Source organism: Stigmatopora argus, chromosome 15 (assembly GCF_051989625.1).
Source record: "Stigmatopora argus isolate UIUO_Sarg chromosome 15, RoL_Sarg_1.0, whole genome shotgun sequence".
Taxonomy (NCBI): domain Eukaryota; kingdom Metazoa; phylum Chordata; class Actinopteri; order Syngnathiformes; family Syngnathidae; genus Stigmatopora; species Stigmatopora argus.
Window position 1 is genome coordinate 11928515 of NC_135401.1, and position 24603 is coordinate 11953117.

General features: G+C 40.0%; 2 protein-coding genes across 10 annotated transcripts in view; one reads left to right on the forward strand and one right to left on the reverse strand.

Moving 5' to 3' along the window:
• The first annotated feature begins 8188 nt into the window (after nt 1-8188).
• On the forward strand, nt 8189-11273 carry insm2 (insulinoma-associated 2). The gene has a single exon (XM_077620332.1). The coding sequence runs from the start codon at nt 8329-8331 to the stop codon at nt 9865-9867; it is 1539 nt and encodes a 512-aa protein (XP_077476458.1). The 5' UTR covers nt 8189-8328; the 3' UTR covers nt 9868-11273.
• A 57-nt stretch (nt 11274-11330) lies between these two features.
• Nucleotides 11331-24603, reverse strand: part of ralgapa1 (Ral GTPase activating protein catalytic subunit alpha 1) — a 71106-nt gene continuing 57833 nt past the window's right edge. For 5 of the 9 annotated variants that reach the window (XM_077620323.1, XM_077620322.1, XM_077620325.1 and 2 more), the window contains 3 exons: nt 20184-20308; nt 16918-17026; nt 11331-13689 (listed from right to left, as the gene is read on the reverse strand). In XM_077620323.1, the coding sequence (XP_077476449.1) occupies nt 13602-13689; nt 16918-17026; nt 20184-20308 (322 nt within the window). In that variant the 3' untranslated portion in view covers nt 11331-13601. Of the gene's footprint in view, nt 13690-16917; nt 17027-18270; nt 18304-20183; nt 20309-24603 lie in introns of all 9 variants that reach the window. The other 4 variants (XM_077620324.1, XM_077620331.1, XM_077620330.1 and 1 more) reach the window with 2 other exon arrangements.

Below are 24603 nucleotides of genomic sequence, written 5' to 3' on the forward strand. Positions count from 1 at the left end.
TTAATTTTGGGGTGTTTTTGGGTCGCTTTTTTGTTAAAAATGCCTGCCAATGACGTCGTTAGAAATTCAATTAATTTAGACTGGGAGAGGTGAAATAAAAATTTGGACATTTTGGGTCATTTCTTTTTCATTTTAGTGCATTTCCGGGTCACAGCCTGTTGATTTCTTAGTGTGTGTGTGAGTTTATTTATTTCTTTATTAATTTATATATATAATTCCAAAATTAAACATACATTTTATATATATATATATATATATATATATATATATATATATATATATATATATATATATATATATATATATAACAGAATTCCTGTTTATTTTGGTCACTTTGTCTGTTTTGGGTCATTTTCTGATGATTTGGTGGTATTCCCAGATTTTTTCCTGTACATTTTGGGGCATTCCTTGTTCACTCATTGAGGGACACTGACAGCGTTATTCAGCCAAACCAATTTGACGTCTAGAGCCGTCAATGGCATTAAAACAAATCTTTTCAATTTAAATTAATTGATGTCTGTCATTGTCAGTGCCAGGCAATTAGTTAATTGTGACTCACTGTAAACTTTGGGGTAGTCCAATTTTAGAATTTTCCTGTACATTTAAGAACAACCTTTATTCGGTCAATTTCAACACCACTTATCCTTGTCAGGGTCGTGGGGTGCTAGAGCCTATCCCAGCCAATGTTCCCTCTAATTTTTCGTTGGTCTGAGCAGAAAGTCAACCTCCCTGAGCGCACTGAGTACCAGTGTGAGCGACATCATCGGTACTCGGATGATTCGCCTAAAGACGTTTCGCCGACGGACGTTTGACAGACGGGCAGATCGCCGAATGGACGTTCGGCAGAACGTCCATTCGGCGACCTGTCCATTTTTCATGTAAAACATGCTGTAAAACACGAAAAACATAAGTGGACAGAGCTACTGCCACTGGCTGCTGCTTAAACGGCGCCATCATGGGTAAAAAAAAAAAAAAAAAAAAAAAAAAAAAAAAAAAATCCGATTTTTTTTTTTACTGCGCGCCATATGATTGCTGCTGCGCAGAGAAGACGAGAGTAGTGCGCAATTGCGAACGCGCGCAGCTTAGAGGGAACACTGATCCCAGCTGACTTTGGGTGAAAGGTAGACCACACCCTAGACTGGCATTTAAAAAAAAAATGGTTCAGGGCATTACTGGGTCAATTTCTGTTGGTTTTTGGTAAACTCTGAGGCAAGAAAGATGTTTTGGTGAAAGTTGTGAAGAACCTTTTATTCATTTTTGGTCAAAATTGGCCAACAGTCAGCCTCAATTACTCAGTGTGAGTATTAGTATGTGAATTTAAAAAAAACTGTAGAACAAGTATTGAAAAATTGAAATGTTTTTGCCTTTGGAAATGTGTAGGGTTTTTTGGGGAATTTTTGGGGATTTACCTACCATTCGATCAAAGTCAGCTGGGATAGGCTTCAACTGACCCTTGACCCTAATGAGGAAACGCTCGATAGGTGTGTGTGGCATGTCATTAGAATAAATAACATGGAAAAATTAAAAAGGTTTAATGGAATATATCCTTCTTGCAGCCTGAGTTTGGTTTAAAAGTTCTAGAATATAATAGCATAGATACTGTACAGAGTACTATATCATTTCAGAATGACCTAATAATTGTACGGTATAATGTTTATTCTAGATGACTCAACAAACTGTAAGCATGGCTCATGTGACTTCACAACCTTTGGGCGTTTTTTTTAAAGACAGGCATATTATTGTTGGAGTAGGAAATCCCAGACTTACTTTACCTCCTAGATGAGCAGGACCAGTTTGACAGGACACACTATTTGGTTGAGTCACGCTCGTTCACATTGGAACGCTATATTCGAAAGCAAAATACGGACGTGTATGTTTAAATTCATGAATTTAGAAAATATTTATGGGGAGGGGCCTGAGAGCATATATTTCACTGTCGTAAAGAGACTCATCCTATTTGTGAACCTTAAAGAAAACCTGTGAGTTTAGTATACCGTGCAAAATGATGAATGGTCAATCATTTTGAGTCAGGGAGCTACCGGAAATCATGAGACTAAACGATGACAGCACAAAAAGAAACGTGGAAGCAATACAATCGTGTGCTCGGGTCAAAAGGGCAAGAGGGATTTTATGAGTTGGAGTGTTTACTATGAGGGATTGCAGGGGAGAACATGCAAACCAGCATCAAACCCACGACCCTAGAACTGTGAGGCCGACTCGCCATCCACTCGTCTGCCAGCCAACCCCATGCGACGAACAATAAAGCTAAAAATTTTGTTCTTTTCTTTTCTTAAAGAGCAGAGAAATACGATGTTAAAATGTATTGGATATAAAGTTTTCACCCAGACGAGATAATAAATATGAAAAACCCGACAGCAAATCAATAGAGTTCTGCTTTATATTTCAATGTGTTGAGGGGACCTTATTGGCATGAACTGACATGCACAACCCACATAAGACTGACTCATCATAAATGAGGCTCAGCCTGTCAGGATTGATCATAAGTCATAGAATCGCCCTGTGTTGAGACATTAATGACTGTACAGAGGCTTCGAACCAACACCTTCATTCTTCGAAGGCCTCGAACCTTCACCTTCATTCTTGTTGGCACGGAAAGTCAGAGCCCCGGATTGAACCCTTGATGGATCTGTCAGGTAACACGCCAATCAGAAAACCTGCTGCCTTGAAGTCTTAATTAACAAATATAAATTTAAAAAAATGTTGAAATTATAATCATTCATTTTCTGAACAGATTGTCCCCACAAGGGTTGCAGGGGGCGCTGGAGCATATCGCAACAAAATACGGGCACCAGGCACAGTACAGACGCTCCCCTACTTACAAACGAGTTACGTTCCGAGCGATTGTTCGTAGGTGAATTTGTTCGTAAGTTGCTTCTGTGCTATATTTTGTATTATAATTTATGTTTAAGGCCTATATAAGTATATTGAAGGTTTATATAAGTGCATTTGTGTTTAAGGCTTGTATAAGTAACCTGCATTGGTTTGTACTGAAAAAAACATTTAATAAAATGGAGAGAATACGTACAGTACTGTATATACATACTACCGACGGTCGAATGATTCAAGTTGTATGCCCGTGCAATGCTCACCATTTTCTCACCCGCATCAAGCTTCTTTATTATTGCCACTTTCGTTTCAAATGAAATGGCTTGCCTCTTCCTTGCACCCCCCTCACTAGAAGCCTTTCGCTTTTCACCAATCATATTGAATAATGGATGCATGAGATATTTAATGATAAAAATGAAAAAAGTTCTTTGCGCACTGGAGATACGTTCACGCACTTACGCACTGCAACGAACTGGGCAGAGGAAGGTGGATGCTGGGTGAGCTCTCACAGCGCCAGGCGTCGGTATTAGCAGCGGAAAGAAGCAGTACTCGGAAAAAGGCGCACAATACAAAATCTAACTTACAGCATCTCTTTCCGAACATTTTTCGACATATGCCTATGCGCAGACATGTTCGTATGTACCGTTGTTCGTAACTCGAATGTTCGTAAGTAGGGGAGCGTCTGTACACCCTGTGGCCAGCCAGTTGCAGGGCAAGAAATTAAAATAAATGTTTACAATATCTTTCGGCGTCCCGGTGGTACGAGTGGTTAGCGCATCAGCCTCACAACTCTGGTGTCCTGGGTTCAAATCCAGGTCGCTCCACCTGTGTGGAGTTTGCATGTTCTCCCCGGGGCTGCATGGGTTCCTTCCGGGTAATCCGGTTTCCTCCAACATTCCGAAAACATGCATGGTAGGTTGATTGGACACTCTAAATTGCCCCTAGGTATGAGTGTGAGTGTGCATGGTTGTCCGTCTCCTTGTGCCCCGCGATTGGCTGGCCACCGATTCAGGGTGTCCCCCGGCTCTGGCCCGGAGACAGCTGGGATTGGCTCCAGCACCCCCCGCAACCCTACTGAGAATAAAGCAGTTCAGAAAATGAGATAATAGCTTTCAAATACGTGCAAACATTTTTTTGCAAGTAAGGTAGTATTTTTGTTTCTGTAAAGTGAGATGAGCAGTTAAAATAATACTTGATAAATACAAATAACGATTTGACCTTATATTAAATACTTTGTGCTATTAAATTTTTGAACAGCATGAAATTGACTGATCAATAGCTTTGAAAACGGAACTAGGTATAGTCGTAAGTAAATCTGGCCGCAATGTTACCAGGACAATTTCAAAATAAAATAACGGATACATGAAAGGTATTCATGTTCAGGGGGATTTCGCAACTTGGATCTTGTTTCCATATGTTGGGTTTCGTACCTAGAGGAATTTGTAAGTGGATGTGCGACTGTATTTTGTGGTTACAAGTGTCCATCCAGCAAATTGGTATTGCAGTTATGCATCTTTCCAGTAGGCGAGGCTAGAGTAACACGTATTTATTGCTGTCTAATAACTCAAGACCAGTCGAGCAACATTTAAGAGGTCTTGTCTCAGTTTCGACCTTTTGCGGACTAGAGATTTTCTGTCAAAACCAACACTGGTCTGCTGTTCTTCAACTTCAATAATGTCATTTTAAAAACCAAAAAAACTCTCGAATTACTATCATTCCAAAACAGTATTTTCAAAACAGCGGTATGTATGTACATTGTCACCAGGATTGAAAATTTATGGGCAACTCAGGATCAGATTTGTTTTAATAACTGTGATATAATACAACAATTATTGACAGACGGGTCAGGAACTCAATCTACGATACAATTTACAAACACGAAAACAAGCTGTATTATTTATTTTTTTCATAACAATTCAAAAGCGGTCCTTTCCAAAGACTGACAATATTTCAGTGCAAAATTTTCTATGAATAAGTACAGCAACACTACAATATTCGTTCTTGTGAACTAATTACCTGCCACTGACAACAATACACATCCAATTCATTCAAAATGGGAGGACTGGCTCTGAATGCTTATATTTTAGTGACATCAACGGTGTAAGACCTCCAATCCATTTAGACTGGGAGGGGGCGAATGAGAGGTCCGGTGGCGCGAGTGGTTAGCGCTTTGGCCTCACACCTCTGGGGTCCTGGGTTCAAATTGCATGTTCCCGGGCCTGCGTGGGTTTCCTCCGGGTACTCCGGTTTCCTCCCACAATCCAAAAACATGCATGGTAGGCTGATTGGATACTCTAAATTGCCCCTAGGTATCGGTGTGAGTGTGAATGGTTGTCCATCCCCTTGGGCCCTGCGATTGGCTGGCCACCGATTCAGGGTGTCCCCTGCCTCTGGCCCGGGGACAGCTGGGATTGGCTCCAGCACCCCCCGCAACCCTAATGAGGATAAAGCGGTTCAGAAAATGAGATGAGATGAGGGGGCGAATGAATGAAAATTAGATAGGACATCTAGTGCCGTCAATGGCAGCCAATGAGTAATTAAACACAGTTCATTTACCTGGAAAATTTTGCAACCTGTTGGTTCCTTTATTAAATCGTCACACCCCTTTTTAAAATGATATATTACACAGGTTCTTGGAGGTCACATCCCTAGTCATAAGGCCAACAGAGCTTCTTCTCACACTCGTCTCATCTTGATTGATTTCCAAATGAGCGACCCCACCTCCAACAACTCATTGGCTGACATGTGGAGTTTGTGGCTGGCGTGGAAGGTACATGTGCGCCCGGGGTGAAGTACACGTACTATGTGTGTGTGTGTGTGGAATGGGATTGTGGGGGCAGTGCCTGCTGGATGGATGAATGTCCTTCCGATCCCTTATCAGCTACAGCAGCTCCTGGCGGGGGTGGCGTTGGGGGTATGCCTGTGTCATAATTGCCCAAACACACACGCACACAGAAGCGTGTGCGCACAGGAAGATATCAGCATTCACACAGGGGCCATATACAACAGAGAGAGGGAAAGCCATTCCCAAGCTATTCCCACCACCAATAAAGGCACTTGAGTGGGACCAAGACCTTCATTAGTAGTCTTACAGTGATAGGATCAGTAACTGTGAGTCCCATGGGTGCTGTTTCTATTGTTACTTCTGCTCTAGGCAACGCGCAATTGGAATAGTACATTTGTGACGAATTAAGTGAGCGATGAACCATAAAATAAAATAAAATTAAAAATCACTGAAAAATTTAATTCTTTCGAGTATGGAATGTTTTTAATGGCAGTAAAATGATGCGGAAAATAATAGGGTGAATGAGGAAAATAAGGCACTCTGAAAGGATATTTAGAAGATTAACAAGATGGAAGTTGTAGTATTAAAACATTATATTTAAAATACATTATTATACATTCTTTGATTTTCCGTACAATTTATCTTCACATGGGTTACGGGGGGTGCTGGAGCCTATTCCAGCTAACTACAGGCACCAGATGGGGGACACCCAGAAGTGGTGGCCAGCCAATCACGTGGCAGAAGGAGACAGACAACCATTCACGCTCACACTCGTACCTAGGGCCAATTTAGAGTGTTCAACGAGCCTACCATGCATGTTCTGGGGATGTGGAAGGAAACCGGAGTACCCAGAAAAAACCCACCCAAACACAAAGTGCAAACTTTCCACTGGAAAGTCCAGACCCGGGATCTAACCCTTGACCTCAGGACTGGGTGGCCGATGCACTAACCACACGTCCACCGGGCAGTCTAAATACATTATTCTTATATTTAAAACATTTTAGACGTGTTTAATGGCTAAGTGCATTGACAGCATTTAGATTTTGACAATTAGGGGGCATGGTCAATGCTGCCACAAAGTAGTAAGTGTCAGTAAATTTGTATTCACCGTTTTACATTTTTTATAACCTTCAATACTTATTTATTATGTTGGGTCAATAATTTGGGATAAAAGTGACCAGAATGTCATTTTCAAGCTACTTTAGTTGGTCCTTTTGGGAGTCTTGCGCTGACATGCTGTTATATGCAGTTGACCAGATGTAGTTTGAATATTCAATCAAATTCCAGTTGTTTTCTCTAATTGGCCATCCATGGAGTGGGTGTCGGTGGGATGCTCGTGGGCTTTGGCAACGCGTGTGGTGATATTGACTGGACACGGGACTCCAATCGTTCTTCAATGACTTCGCAATTCCAAAATAATACCAAAATTTTCACTCACTTCGCACTACCATTGCATGCACGATTCTTAATATTTTTTGGGAGGCAGGATTCTAAACTTTGCTGCAAAATTTGAAAAAATATATCATAGAATTTCCATACTGGAAAAAAAAGACTGTTCAAAATTTTAATGGCACAGATTTATTTCCATATTCATAAGTCAAATAGCCTACATATATTGAGTGGAGTGGAGTGGTTAGTGCGTCGGACTCACAGTGGGACACCTGGGTTCAAATCCAGGTCGGTCCACCTGTGTAGAGTTTGGATGTTCTCCCTGGGCCTGCGTGGGCTTTCTCCAGGCACTCCGGTTTCCTCCCACATTCCAAAGACATGCATGGTAGGCTGATTGGACACTAAATTGCACCTAGACATTAACTGTGAGAGTGAATGGTTGTCCGTCTCCTTGTGCCCTGCGATTGGCTGGGCACCAATTCAGGGTGTCCTTCACCTGGTGCCCATTGTGGCCAGCCAATTGCAGGGCATAAGGAGACTGACAACCATGCACACTCACACTCATACCTAGGGGCAATTTAGAGTGTCCAATCCGCCTACCATGCATGTCTTTGGAATGTGGGAGGAAACCGGAGCTCCCAGAGAAAACCCACACAGGCCCGGGGAGAACATGCAAACTCCGCACAGGTGGACCGACCTGAATTTGAACCCAGGTCCCCCACTGTGAGGCCGACGCGCTAACCACTTATCCGCCGGGCTGCCCTCGAAAAAAAAATCTCGGAATTGAAAATGAATAGGGATATTTATGTCCAATTTATGGTGGCAAAAACTGAACACTTTCTTTGTGCCTTGATTATCAGATTTTGTTTTATTACAAATAAAAAGGTGACTCATACTTAAAAAAAGAACGAGGTACATTTCGAATTTCAAAATGTTTTTGTAGAAACAAACAGATCTTTTTTGTCGAAAAAAAAAAATCAAGCTGTTTTTGGGGAAGAAATCAAAAGAGATTGTGTCGCGGGAATTTTTGTAACCTTTCAAAGTTCCAATGCTGAGAATATAGATCAGAGGACAGGAATCAAATAATATACGTACAGATCTTTTCTTCTCTAAGCATCCCCACGAGAAAGACTGGGTTTTGTTCCACTCGTATGTCATGAGCTGGAAACATGGTCCAGTGGCACCTGCGCTCCCACCCCCTCCCTCGCCACCCCCTCTGTCCAAACCCTACTTGAAAGTGTCTTCAGACAACAGACCTTGCTCTTTCTCGCCCGGTGGTGCCACGAAGCATCATCCCCACTGTCGCCATGCCTCGAGGATTCCTGGTAAAAAGGACCAGGCGAGGCTCCGCGTCATATCGACCGCGCAAAAGCAAGCCACTCGCCCAGTGGCACGATGGCCAGAGCCGCTGCGGGGAGACCGAGCCTGTCAAGGAAAACCACGTGTGGGGCGTCCCGAGCCCCGACGTGGCGCCCCCGCCGGCCCCTCGCGAGGACTCCGCGGGTGTCACCGAAGTGTGGAATCTCCACGTGGAGTCCGCCGTAGAGGCAGAGGAGGCGGACCGACGAGCGCAGTTGCCGGACCCCGAAGTCGACATGACCACCCCCGCGGGGGAGGACTTCTCCTGCTTCCTCTCCCCTCTGCGTCCATTAGTCCAAGCCCGCGCCGAGGTGGAAAAGAAAGCACTATTCACACAAACGTGCTTGTCCTCGTCCCCGGAGACACAATTGCCGTTTTTGGTGAGTTCGACGCGGACGTCGACGGGAGTGACGTCCCCCGACACCCGCTTTTCGTCTTACGGTCCTCTTCCGAAATACGAGTCTGACATGGCGAGCTTGTTCCCGCCGCTTGTTAACCCCGGGCATCACGCAGGTGGGAGAAAACGCTCTCCCCCGGAGTCGAACAAACAAAACCGAGTCAAAGCCAAAGTGAACAGGAAGCTTACCTTCGAGGACGAAGTGACCACCTCTCCGGTTTTAGGTCTGCGCATCAAGAAGGAAGGTCCGGAAGCGACGAGGCGACCACCCCGCGACAAGTCGTCGACCGGAAATCAGCCACTGGGGGAGTTCATCTGCCAACTTTGCAAGGAGGAGTATGCCGACCCGCTCTCCCTGGCCCAGCACAAGTGCTCCCGCATTGTGCGGGTGGAGTACCGCTGCCCCGAATGCGACAAAGTCTTCAGCTGCCCCGCCAACCTGGCTTCACACCGCCGCTGGCACAAGCCGCGTCCGACCGGAAGTGGGTCTCCCTCGGTGAAGCAACTCGAGGTGGACGGGAGGGAGACGGAGTCGCTGCGCGGGGTCAACCGGCACCGGGCGGCCCGGGACAACACCGCGACCTCGGACTCCTCTTCGCCTCTTTACCCGCCGGACAGCGGCCCCCCGCCGGGCCTGTTCGTGTTCAACGCTGGCCCGTACGAAGCTCTAGAGTTCGGCCACGAGGAAGAAGAGGAAGCGGAGTTGTACGACTGTCGCTACTGCGGCAAAAAATTCCGTCGACAAGCCTACCTGAGGAAGCATACGGCGGCGCACGAAATGGCGACTTCGAGCCGCCAGGTCGCGTTCGTTTGTCACCTGTGCGGCGCTCGCTTCCCGTCGGCAGACGTGCGGGACAAGCACCGCGTGTGGCACGCCATGCGGGACGAGCTCCTGGGAAGAGACGGAGGGGGACGCGGCGGCTTCGCGGCGGAGGGATACGGTGTCAACCGGGAGCGCGAACAGCAACTCTTCGCGTGCAAACTTTGTTCCGCCGCCTTCCTCAGCTCGCCGGGGCTCGCGAGGCACGTGAGCAAGTCTCATCCCGGGGAGAACATGCACGTCATCATGCACATGGCCGTCACGAACTGATACATTCATCTTAATAATGTGTTAAATATTTTTTGTTGTTGTTGGGAAGATATGACCAGAATTTGCATCCAAACGCGTCGTAGTCTAGTATTGGGAATTTACGTTAACGCAGTAGTAAATTAGTACTACTTTTTCTTTGGTATGGAAAGCATTTCCAGACCGGGTATATAAAATAATCGAGAAAAAACATTACATCGGTGTCAGTTTTTTATATATAACCCTGACAATCTGTAATCGATCGTGCCTTTCAAATCGTAGGTGTAATGATCTGTCGGCACTCTCGTTAAATTGACCATCCTCTGTAATCTTAATTCAGTGCAAATTAATTTTGGATCTGTAAATTTCCATTTTAATGGGAACTGTTTGCTTTGCTTGAATTTATTTCTTCGCTGATCTGCAGTTAACTCATTCGTTGTTTATTGTTTTGACAGTTACAGATAGAAAATCCATTTAATCTGGAATTGAGTGATCATTGACGGCGATAGACGTCCAATACAGTTTGACTCGGCAGGCAGCCAGCGATTGTTTGGTCGGGACCAGATCCCCAGTCAAATTCTCTATACTAACCTAAATATTTTGTAATTATTTAAAGAAATTTGTAACAAAGATACAAAATTTAATAGAAAATAGAATTGAAAAATACAGCTAACATTTTTACTTGACCAATGGAGCATGTTTCACTGCCATTGACGGCGGTAGATGTCCATTTCAATTTGACTGGGAGGGGCGAATGGACGTTCCGTAGAGCCAATAGGCTAAATAAGGCAACCGTAATATTAAAAGCAACACACAAAACAAACAACATTAGAAAAATAAGATAGTGAAATCAATACTCTGCCAGTAAAAAACAAACGCGTCACAATGACATAATTAAATTTTTACTGCCACTATAACGTACAGTATTTACACTTAGACACGTGAAGAGTCATTCGCTATCCGTGGTGCTGAAAGTAACAGGGGAAGAGGAAATTTGAACGCAAAAAAATAAACACGCCTACTTCATTCATTGATAAGAATTACCATGACTCTAGTATGTTTTTTTTCAAATACTGTGTATATGATCATCTTTGTTATAACAAACATCATGTGTTATATATATTTTATATTATAACAAATGATTAAGCAACAAATTGTCCATTTTGTGCAACTTGAACGGACCCTCCACAATGTTAGAGACATTTTCTGCAAGACTGGACTGTAATATAATCCTGTAAAATACCTTTTATATTAAATAAGCCAATGGACGTAGGCATAAAATATTTTCGTACACAAATGGAAATTAACATTTGTCGCTATAGTACTACAATGTCTTTGAAGGGTATAAACTACTGTTGAAATATATGTATCATTTAAGGTAGTTTTGTATACTGTATTTTGATATGTTTAATGTGACATGTCAATAAATATCAATGCTGAATAATGAACCTGTGTTATTTTTAAGGAATTTTAAACACACCAGTAAATAATGTGAACAGTTTATTGTCAATACATCCATGCTTCTTTTTTTTTAAATGGCGTGTTTACTGTAGATGTTACACAAGGTTGACAGTAAGTTTGCAAGGTGTGTGACCTGGTTACATGGTCAATACATGCATTTGTAGTACTGAGCTGGCATCATGCAGTAGTCTATATATAATGCCTGTTACATACAGTACCCAAGGCAGTTTCAAATTTGACCATTTTGTTAAGCTCGTGCAAATCGGAAGTCATTTTGTGATAAATTGGACCTCCTGTTTAATGGGAGGCGACTTGACACATTTGAACATTTGAACTAAAATTTGTCTAAAGCAAGGGCACAATACTGCAGGGTTACAAGAGATCATAGAATTTGATGTTAAAGTATGTTTTGCATGGCCCAAAATGTGCTTTATGCTTTGTATATTGTACTTTTTGTTTTGTTTTGGTAAAAGAAAAGACTGACTGAAGTCAAGATCCACAACACAGGCAAATCTTTTACTCATCGGCTGCCATTGCCAGCTCTAGACGTCCAATTCATTTGAAGTGGGAGAATGGCAGCAAATGAACGAAAGTTAATTCGCTGCCACTCTCCCACTTCAAATGGATTGGACACCCACTAGCGATTAAGTAGTGATCGACTCATGTATATAACAGTACTGGTAACAATCAAACAAACAGTGAAGTTCATCAAAAAAGAGGAAGCTCTAACAACAAGAAATTGACCTTTTCTCCATTTTGCATATTTCTGAATCTAACAAGTCGCACATCGCTTTTGTTCTGAAACGGTGGAACAAAAACACAGGAGAAAATTAACAGCAGATTTCCTGAAAATACACGGGGGGAGAAACTTTGAGGCTGTTCAGTGCCTCAGATATTTTCAATTGATTTTAAGGCACTTCTACTTTTCTTTGTGTTTAGCAAGTGATCCACAAGACTTGAGCTCCTTATCCAATGAACACATCACAATGTAGTGGAGTGTTTTAGTTAGATTTTTGTTCCTGCGTTTAACGGAAGTGCTGTAATAAAAGCATTGAATGTTGTCATATGAATCCACATTCGGTTTTTGCAAGGACTGTATTTTCACATAACAGAATCGCCACAAATAATATATCTAATATATACATTTAAAGTTAGGCGCAAAGAAATCTAGGGAAGTAGTTTTGTTCCGTTGAATGACAAATGTTGACAAAAGCCTTGAAAGGAGCAAAATATAACCAGCAACTTGTTGGTAAGTGAAAGAAAAATAAAAGTAATAAACATCAGTGCTTTGCAGCAAAAACGACTACAACTCGTTTGTTCTATTTGACCTTTAAATTTACAAAACATATTTTTTTCCGGCTCGGCTTTTCTATTGTTGGCAAATAATTGTTTTTTTTTGTTTCTATGTACATTTGACCTTTTTTTTTTACCAACTTAGAGACGCAACACTGCACCGAGAACAAAAATACTTATAGCTTCATGCACCTTTCCACTGAAATAAAACAATTATACAGTATCTGTCTTCAAGATTGATGAATCTCTGAACCGATACCACTTTTTGGTTTTCAATAGTGAGGAGTGGTATGTTTTTAGGGGGATACAACTTACAATTTATTTCTTTTAACACTAAATTACGGTGTACTCACTTGTTTGTCAAGTAATTGCTATTATGGCTTGGGCAGAGAGATATTAACTCCTTATCCTCCATTGACGGTGGTAGACGTCCAAACCATTTGAAGTTGGAAGTCCCTCCCACTTCAATTGGATTGGATGTTTACTAGGGATAAACATAGTGCAATTTAAAGCAGGAGGATGATTAGCCGTCGCACGATTGGACGTCTATCATCCGGGTAAGGGTGACAAGTGCTCTTTTTTACGTGGATGTGTGTGGCGGGCGGCCATTTTGGGTAGAGCGACCAGCAGTTGGAAAATTGAAGAGAGTTGAATTGAGCATGTTATTTCTGAGTACTTGCCGATATTGATAAAATGGCTGAATTCAAAAGCAGGCGGCTGAGTGCAGTTGGAAAAAAATGTTAGGGTTTAAAGTATAGTAGAGTCCACAAATGACAGTAGAAAAGGTAGCCTAGGGCAATTATTCTGAAAGAATATGAGTTTGCCATTCAAACTGAGTCAGGAGTAGCCAATGACTTTTCATTTTTTTGTTTTGTTTTTGAATTGAAGTCTACTTTGAATCTTATTCGGGTCCAGAGAAAATGGGTTGTGATATGAATGTTTGGCATCAAGTCTTATTGGTCGATCCGGACGAACGTCGGAGCTTCATGGACATGCGGGTCTTGCTAGTTCGAGGAGACATGGGGGAGGCCGAGTCGCTCCCGGCCTCCCCAAGTGCTGGACTTTCTGACCGAAGAATCTCGAGGCAGGAGCCTGTGGAGGATGAGGAATATGTGTGGGAGGGAAGGGAGGGACGATAGAGTCGAAAATGGATAAAAAGGCCAGGGTGAAAGGAATGAAGGATTGCAAAATTCATATCACTCTTACATACACAGCTAACACTATTTGTTCCGTGTAGTGTTGCATTGTTACCATTTTATGGCTACCGATACGGATTCCAACAGCTGTGTGGTATCGGTCGAGCTCGTTACTGTACCGATACATTTTTTAAATAACGTTGTTTATTTACGTTTAATACTAGATTAAAGCATACAGTGGTACCGCGACATACGAGTGGCCCGACATACGAGCCATTCGAGATACGAGTAAAATTCTGGGCAAATATTTATCTTGAGATACGAGACAAATTTTGATATATGAGCAGACAGCAGATGCGAGATGATGCTCCTAAGAACATCATGGGCATTGTCTCTCTCCCCGCAACTCCCTCGCGTAATGTCTCTGGTCGCAACTCCCTCTTTATAATGTCTCTGCGAGCACTGGGCGGAGCATTGCATTTTTTCAGTGTTTTTTTCCCTGTTAGTCAATGCGAATGGCGTATATACTACTTCTCGTTAGCAAGTGGTCGTGCGTTATCCTATGTGTGTGCATCATTTTGGGAATATTTTGAAGGAAATACAAAATCAAATAACCCTCGATATTGACTGAAAGTCAGTGTGGAGGCGGGGCAAAAAGAGCCAACCCGGGAGAAGAAAGGTATCAAAATGTCAAACAAAATTAGAATTAAGTTTAGTGTTAGGTTTGATTAAACTTATTTTTGAGTGTGTCTTCATCGTAATCCAAGATCATTTAAATTTGTTTATGTTATTTTATCAGCGCATTGCCGTGCAAAAAGCCCCCCTCCTCTCCCCCCTCTGTCCGTCTCTCTCTCTCTCGCTCTCTCTTTCTCTCCCCCCTTCAAAATCCGTATAATTTTAGTACTATTAAACACATTTTAGTAATATTACACAACTAGTTATGTTTTACTTTGTTAATAGATGGCGAATTAGAACAAATAAAAATGTTTTTCCAATCCAATATCGTCTTTTGGGTGTTTTTTCAGAGCGCTGGAACAAATTAATTTGTTTTTAGTTCATTTCAATGGGAAACGTTCGTTTGAGTTACGAGAATATCGACTTATGAGCTCAGTCCCGGAACGAATTAAACTCGTATCTCGAGGTACCACTGTACTTAGTTGAATGTAAAGATATTTCTATCATTGCTTGGTCATATACTGCAAAACTTATTGTGAGGGTGGAAAAAACGGTCCAATCCATCCGAAGTGGGAGAATGAACGAAAATTTGTGTAGTGTACTTATTTTATTCGTTTTTCAGGTCAAAGTATTTAAAATTTACTTCGTGGCTGCCATTGACGGCACTATACGAATGTTTATTCGCTGCCATCCTCCTACTTCAAATGTATTGGACGTCTACTACTGATAAATGTATTTAAAATCAAAAAGTAAATATGGCTCCCCGATTCCGCTGACATCATTTTAGTGGCGTATCGGTACCTATACTAGTATTGGTATCAGTGCAACACTAATTCTGGGTATTTTCTAACTCTATAAACACAAAAATGTGACAGACACACGAGGAAACACTACTGGTGAGAGCAACACACTGGACATATAACAGTGGAAAGGTTACCTCACACTTGATCGTGTGTGTGTGATGCTGAGAGTCTGCCTGTTCTTATGCTATAATTTTGGTCAAGTTGCAGTCGTTAAAATAAAATAGTTATGAAAGCCCATTACACGCTCATTCATTTACTGTACCGCTTATCCTCACGAGCGACTGGCGCCTATCCCAGCCAACTATGGGCACCTAGGGGCAAATTAGAGTGATCAACCAGCCTACTCTGCATGTTTTTGCCATTTTGGAAAAAAAACGGGGCAGCCGGAGAAAATGCAAACTCCATACAGGAGGTCCGGATCTAGGATCGGACCCTCGATATTAAAAAGGTGAGGCCGAGGCACTAACCACTCTCTGGGGCGCCCTACAAGCTCATTTTTAAAAATTGTTTCCAATGTTAAAAATTACCTCATTAATTTTACAACTTTTAAAATTTCAAATACAGTTCTATAAAATACTAAAAGAAAACCAGAAGATAGGCAAAACAAGTACCGTATTTACACAAATATAAGGCGCACTTAAAAGTCTTAAATTTTCTCCAAAATAGACAGGGCGCCTTATAATCCAGTGCGCTTTATAGATGGACCAATACTAAAATTGTTATCACAATAAAATAAAATAAATCAGTCGATAGGGTACACCATCCTCTACAGCTCTCACAACTACGGCAAGCAGCCCCCATCTCTATTTTCCCCGTAGAAAAAGTACTGCGCAGTGACTGCTGGTATATATAGTTCTTTTGTCAATACACCCAGTATGACGGCTAGCACACTAATTCGGTGCTCGCCGTCATTCCGGCGGGATTTACAAAAGAACTCCTGCCGCTAGATGTTGGCGTGGACATCGACATCAACACAGCTTTACGAAGGGTGGCAGGCAGCGCCGGGCTAGTTATGCTAGCTACTAGCTAGCTACTATTTGCGAATGGATTGTGGCCGCCTGGATGAAAGTATAAAACTCAGCGTTTTCGATGACCCGTTTGGACAATTGTTCAATTCGGACACAGAAAATGAGGACTTTGATGGATTTGGCTAAATAAAGTACAACCGAACTCAGTTTTGCTTCCGTTGCCTTTTTAAAAACATGTTTTTAGCGTGTGTCCGTATGTTTAAGCTGGTGTATGTTTTTCCATGCCTGACTGCGTCTTTAAAAATGGTGCGTACTGTGTGTGTAAAATACATAAATAAATAGCACTTGTTACTGACACTGCGCCTTTAAATGCGATGCGCCATATAGTCGTGAAAATACGGTAAAAGTAAATATAGAACATTAATTTAAGATGTATATTAAAAAAGATTTTAAAATAAAAAAGGTTGAATGTATTAAAAATTTTCAACATAAATAGTATTCCTACTTAGTTTCCCCCATATTTTCTTGAATTGAATTTATTAAAAAAAAACTAATATTGTATTTTTATTTTCTTTGTTATTTATCTTATAAACTTTTCCAACTTTTTGTTTTTGAATTTAATTAGTAATATTTTGTTTATCATTATTATTCCACTTCATAAAAGGGATGCTCAGTAGTGGTTTTGTTCCAAGGAATATCTATTTTCTATTTTTAATCATATCTGTATTTCTGTAATACCATTCACAGCTGGCGTGAAGGACTTTCTGCTTCAAACCTTTGCCCTTCACCCGGAGTCTAAAACTATCCAGCGGTTTTGGCACCAAAAGACACATAACACTGTGCTCGTCTACGTGGGAGGATGAAGAACATAAGAAGGTTTAAAAAAGTAAAACAACAAGGAAACAATGAAAGGGAAACAATGAGTAGAGAGAAAGGTCCATAAGGTATAAAAATGGCCAAAATTTAGTGAGGGAGAAAAAAATCCAACAAAAAAGTAGTCAAGAAAGAAGACGATGTGGGGAAAGTATGGAAGAAAGAAAAAAAACAAGCAAGGAGGGGAAGGATATCGATGAATGGAAAGGAAAGTGTGGAAAAAGCATGAGATGAAAGAACAAAATTAAAATGAGAAATAGTAAAACAGGACAAGCACAAAAGCGAAATGGACAGAAAATGGAAGGACACAATAATGTGATGTAACAAATGATGTAAAAACTTGATACCGTATTACTCTGAAATCTAATGTATATAAAACGGCAAAGTTCATCTACATTGGAAAATGTTGACCTGCTGATCATATGCTGAATTTACATGTAATTGAGCTACATTAGATGACGATAACAGACAATAAACACATCGAAAAGTCTATAAATCTGTCTCACGCCAAACATAACGCTTTGTATTTGGATTATATTTGTTATGCTAAATTTGTTGGCGTTGACTGGATTTGCCTGAACTCCACAGATGTCTATACTGTGTGTGTTTGTGTGTGCATGGCAATACATCCAAACCAGAAGGAGAGGCGCAGACATGAGGTTAGTCAAAGTACCACAAAATCCATGAGATCAAAGGTCGAAGGAACGGAAAGGAATTGTGTTAAAAGTGTTAGCTTGAAGGATTAAAAAAAATACTCATTCCTCACGTTCAAAGAGAAGGAAATGTCATATTCACATAAACAATGTTGTTTTGATGCTATTAAAAAACTAAAGAAGTCATAAAAAGTAACGAGAATGAATCACAAAATTCCAAATTTGGAAAATTGTTTTTTAAGTGAGCCTATCCAAATAAAATTGGTAAAGAACAATTTGAATTGAACTGAATGCATTTATTGTCATTATACAAGTATAATGAGATTTAAATTCTTAATTCTCGAGACATTTACTTTGCACCAAAATGCTGAAACTGTTGAAAATGACATTTCCTTCTGAAAAACCCAGCACAAAATCCTAGAAATACATGCAGACCTGCAAGGGCAGGAAATACACAAAAGGCGTAACAATGATGCGTAATTAGGATGGAAAAAAAAAGCACAATTGATGCTGGACTGTGAAAATAAAGAGCCAATCAGAATGTTGTTCATCTTACTGCTCTTACCTTTTTACCTATAGGCAAGTGACACAATACGATCTAAAGAGCAAATGAGAGGGGAGAAAAAGAAAGACAACAAAGGAAAAGAAGAACCAAACAAAAAGGAGAACAAATGAAGGTGAGAAAAAAGGGAAATCAATCAAAGAAAAACCAAACAAAAAGGAGAAGCACGTTTGATCACTGCGTTGTTACAAAAGGTGCGTTAAAGAGGTACACTTATTTCAGAGCACAGGATGGCTATAAAATCGAATCAAATCGAATGAATTACTAAATGCAACAGTCCAAAAATGATGAGGCTTCATGAATTCAAAAATGTCACCCTGTGCTCTGAAAAATGAATATTCGGGGCTGAAAAACAAGCAGTATGATTTTTTTTCAGGGCGTACGCGCACAATGCAATTAGCACAAAGTCATTTAAATGTACTTTAGTAGAAGTGTACCCCGAGAAAACCCACGCAAGCCCGGGGAGAAAATGCAAACTCCACACAGGGAGGACTGACCTGGGATCGAACCCAGAACTACGAGGCTGACGCGCTAACCAATTGTCCACTGGTCCACTTGTCATAATTATCATTGTAAAATAAAAATTCTCATAGATGAGATAGTTCATTTAACCTTAATTCAAAGCACATGTATAGTTGAATACATATATACTATATCTATAGATACAGATAAAGTATCTCACAAAAGTTATAAAATTATCGTCAACTTGATTTCACATGGGCCGGACCATTTTAGATATAATATTTAGATTTTTTTCTTTCTATAAATGGATTAAAAGAACTGGATTAAAATCCAAGAATATTCAGTTTTTATAGATCTAAAACAATGTTTATTTTAGCTTTTTTTTAAATATATTTTTAGATTTTACAAAATGATTTTTGAACCAAAAACACAGAAAAACATGGATTAAAAAATTACAATTAGTGATTTAAAAAGGGGAAAATCAGGAAATTTAATAAACATTTATACTCTTCATTTTAATTTGATCCTAAAACAGAAAGTCGGCACTCATGATTTACTTTCCCGGGCCACACAAAATGATGCGGCGGGACAGATTTGCCCCCCGGGCCGCCACTTTGACACATGTGCTGTATGTAAATATATATAGTATATAATATATATTTAGTATTTATATACAGAAGGTGATTGAAAAGTGACTCCCTATTTTAAAAAACAATTTATTCATGTTAAATTATGTTTCACGGTGTATGGAAGTTGCGTTTTTGCTGTTGTTTTCTTTTAAAATCTATTATTTTGTTTGAAATTTGAAAGCGCTGCAAAAATGGCTAGACGTGTTACCGTACAGGAATATGGCCAGCTATCAGCCTCAAATCTGGTAGTGATCTGGTAGACATATTTGTAGGTCTTAAACATTTTCACCAAAATAAGCATTTAGAAAATAAAACTGAAATAAATGTAATTCCGATATCTCCTCAAACATATACAAACACACACACCAAAAATGAGAAAGATATTAAAGCAAAAATCAGTGTTAAGTATTTTAAACTACGTAATTACGTTTCAATCACCCTCTATTTATATACCTAATACATTTGAAAACATTTAAAACCACATTTGTCCTTGAGAATGGAGCATAATTTTGAGGGGTAAAAAAATTAGTCCTGAAATGAGCCATATGCCGTGAAAACTTTCTGAATGCGCAGTAGCCCGTTAGTTTTCATAACAGTCGTTGCATTTAAGTGTAATATAACCTTGTTATTAAAAAAGTGTGACTTTATAGTTTAACAACTGTAAAAAAATACACTTGAAAAAAATTACATTATATAGGTGTAACAGAAAAGCCAATTTGAAATGACTTTATCTGGGGATATAACAGAAGACTGAATCACTCCCTCTTTCCCTGAATGTAAAAGTTGTGGTTAGAAAGAGAAAGAGTATCACCAAGACTGCAGTACCTGTGTCAGTAGGCAGGTGAGTGCAGGGAGCTGGACTGTAGACACGAGCAGCATAATCCTCAAAGGTGGTCGGCTCCTGATGGTGCTGCACAATGGTTTCCAGATATCGTGCACGCTCCTCATAGCTGACGTCAAATGTCAAGGTGAAATGAAAATACAAATGGATGTACTAACGAAGTAAAAGCACAAAATGATAAATAACTTCTAGTTGTGTTGAAAAGGACACTTTCAGTGTTACTCCAACTAGTGGGGAGCTTGATAAATATCTTTTCGCAACATACTATTGGCAAATTTGAAACATGGTCAATGACATTGAAATTGATTAAAAATGAAGTTTAATGGAGAATAAATGGAAGCGTGCAACATATCAAATACTTTTTAGAACTAGCTAATTTGTTTCTGCTTTAAATATTGCTGACAACAATTTTAAAATTGAGTTTGACACCCCTAAAAATTATAAAGTGATATTTGTAAATTAAATTTAATTGGTAGGATAAAATTATTAATTAGACCAAGGGTGTCAGACTCGGGTTGGTTCGCGGGCCGTGTTAACGTCAACTCGATTACATGTGGGCCGGACCATTTTAGATATAATATTTAGATTTTTTTATAAATGGATTAAAAGAACTGGATTAAAAGCCCTGAATATTCTGTTTTTTATAGATGTAAAACAATGTTTATTTTAGCTTTTTTTATATATATTTTTAGATTTTACAAAATGATTTTTGAACTAAAAACACAGAAAAAATTGATTAAAAAATGACAATTATTGATTTAAAAGGGGGAAAATCAGGAAATTTAATATACATCTATACGGCACTCAAGATTTACTTTCCCGGGCCACACAAAATGATGCGGCGGGCCAGATTTGGTCCCCGGTCCGCCACTTTGACACATGTGAATTAGACTATGAATATTAAATAATATAATGGGGGAAAAAACAAGTATGAATGTTTTTATAAAACAGTAATGCATCAAAAACCTAGGCAAGTGGACAAAGAAAAAAGAAAGAAATACTTGCGTCACACTAGCTTTTGAGTTTAACCATGAAAAGAAATAAAACCAGTGCATGTTGAACAATCGTCCCTGTACAGCAAATATGTTTCATGTATGAATCCATAAAAAGAGGAAAAAGAATGCAAAAAAACATTCTCCAAACAATTTATCATTTGAATTACAGCTGTCAGCCATTGAGCGCAGGGACTTGGCAGATAGCAGAGTAAATGGAAACCAGGACTTCAACTGTCTGTCCATCTATTAGCGATAATCTCATTGATAGAATGACATTTATGCTCTTGTCCTCAGTCCGAGTCATACATCCGACAATAATGACATCCAGGCAAAGGGGTCACGTCAACACACACACACATCTACCTATAGTATTACCATTTACTTTCCCGGCTCCAATAACTAATGATTTTCAGTGAGACCAAGTGTGTGTGTGTGTGTGTGAGGACCGCTGAACATGATGAGATGCATTGTGATCAGGAAAATGCGGCTCGTAAGTGCATGTGTCTCAATTTGAATGTAGGAGGGCAGGCAGGCTAATGAATCTTTAGAATGAAATCTGCGTCTGTACCTCAGTGTGAGATAGTGAATGGCCAGTGAGCCATTTACAATACCGCCCATGGCTTTTCTATTGGGTTAGAGAGATGGTCTAAGGGCCTCAAAAGGAGAGGGATTCAGGTCTAATGGTAACTGATCCAGTTAGAGACAATGATTATAACAATAACTTCTTCAAAGCAGAGAGCTGGGGGGAAAGGATGAAACAAATAGAAGTGAAGGTGAATAGAGGAGCATGAAAAGAAAAACTAGCAAAGGTTATATTGTGATTTACTCAAGTAAACCGAATTGAAAGCTCAGTCTCGGGGTTTTGGCTTTCAGTCATGGTGATGGACCTTTTTTTGGGACAGAACGGATGATTATTTTGAGAAAATTCAGCAAATGAACGTTTGTTCACTCACAGCCAATTTCCCCATTCTGCATAGATTGGACTAGACCAAGGGTGTCAGACTCGGGTTGGTTCGCAGGCCGCTTTAACGTCAACTTGATTTCACGTGGGCCGGACCATTTTAGATATACTACATAATATTTAGATTTTTTTAAATAAATGGATTAAAAGAACTGGATTAAAAGCCCTGAATATTCAGTTTTTTAATAGATGTAAAACAATGTTTATTTGAGTTTTTTAAAAATATATTTTTAGATTTTACAAAATGATTTTAGAACTAAAAACACAGAAAAAAATGATTAAAAATTTACAATTATTGATTTAAAAGGGGGAAAATCATGAAATTGAATATACATCTATACTCTTTATTTTAATTTGATCCTAAAACAGAAAGTCAGCACTTATGATTTACTTTCCCGGGCCACACAAAATGATGCGACGGGCCAGATTTGGCCCCCGGGCCGCCACTTTGACAAATGTGGACTAGACGATAAAGTCATTTAGTGATAAAGTCATTGAAATTCACATTAAATTCACAGTAGTATAGTGAAAATTGCCAGATGATTGGAGGTGCTGGAGCCTATCCCGGCCAGCAAGCGGGGGACACCCTGAATTGGTCGCCAGTAAATGCAGGGCAAAAGGAGATGGACAACCATTCATGCTCCCACTCATACCAAGGGGCAATTTAGAGTGTTCAACCAGCCAAATTCCATACCATTGTGTCTATTATGGAGTAATTGATACTGAAATGTTGTATCCGGATATTATTTTACTTGATCGAAAAAGTATTTATTTTTGCAGTGGATTAAGGGCACCAGAAAGTTATGCAATGGGGTAAACAAAATTTTGACCTCTATATAGTAATGGAGGATATTTTTGCATCAACTACTTTGTTAACTAATTTACAGCCATTGATAGCACTAGACATCCAATCAATTTGGAGTGGGAGGGGCGAGAGCGGATGAACAATCTAGTTTAAAAAGAGTAAACATCTACATTCATTTAAAGTGCTGCGTCGTGAACAAAGCAAACGGCACCCTTATTTCATAGCAAAGCATTTCTGGTGGGACTCCCCCCAACAAAATTATTCCTGGGAGTGAAGGGTGGCAAAGAAAGTGAGATGATGAGACATGAATAGAAGTCCTCGTGTTGCACAAAAAGGAGGAAGACAAGTGAAAATCCATTGGCAAGAAGAGAATGAAGGGCGGCGATGAAACAACACGAACCATACAACAGTGTTAATAATGTCAATGCCATGTGAGTGTGTGTGTGTGTGTGTATATGACTAAGGAGAACTGCAGTCACACAGTTTCAAAACTTCCATATCATACCAGCTCCATATGTGATTTTATCACCCGTCTTTTTCCACTTCCCACTTTTTTGAGTAATATGAAATGTGTAGACGCAAGGAACAAATACTGTTTATACCATAGTAATGTAATCAAACCTTTACTTATATATATTCTCACTATTTATTGATCAATAGAATTTCTCTATGCGTTTAACAAAATATTAATTACTTGATATCAGTGGCGAGCTGTCAGGGCCTTCAAAGCCTTCTCTGCTGGCCTAAGAAATATCTGAATCATATTTTATATTTTGTCCATCAATACTTATTAAATAATTCCAAATTGTCTGTTAGCTTCCTTTCATTGCTTTTCCCCCTGGTTGCACTGCTTCCAGATGTGTGTTTTCATATTGAAGCATTTAACCAATCACATTTCAGCCATTATTTGTTGCCAGGGTCAGAAATCTGCCTCAAGCCCTTCACAATCAGTTCTGCAGGCTCTGCTGCATTAAACAAGCGTCGATAAGACTGTTGCTTTAACCAATCAGATTTCGAGTTGGCAACACCACAATGCCTTCTCGCAGGCGTAGGGATACGTCATCGCTTTCACCAACTATGATTGGCTAGTGATTAGCCAGAGCTACCAAACTGTATCAGGAGCGGGCTGCACAAGCAAATATATTGTTGTGTTGATTTAAAGCCATTTTCAAGACGGACTATGCCAGAAATTCGACAGGACAGGCTCGACTTTCAGCATTAGCTTCGATGGAGATAGAAAAGAAGGAAGAAAGAAAGGAGGATGGATATTGTGTACAGTTAAAAAGGATTTTTGGTGAGTAAAATATGGCTAGATTCCTAAATAATATTTCAATTGTGGGCCTGGTTCTGATATCTGAAAAGCTCCAGTGTTTGTATTTAATCACTAAATGCTGCTAGGAAGTGGATTTTACCCAATTTTAGTGCAATTTTTGCCATTTCGCCATTGACGTCCATCGCTGTCTTTTCCCGGGGAAATCACCCCTGGCCCGGTTGTAATGTCTGAAAAGCTCCAGTATTTGTATTTAAGCAATAAATGCTGCCAGGAAGTGTATTTTACCCAATTTTTGTGCATTGATTTATTGATTATTTTTTATGTGTCACAGCTGTCGCTGCAGTAGAGGTTTTATAGCCATAAAATAGTT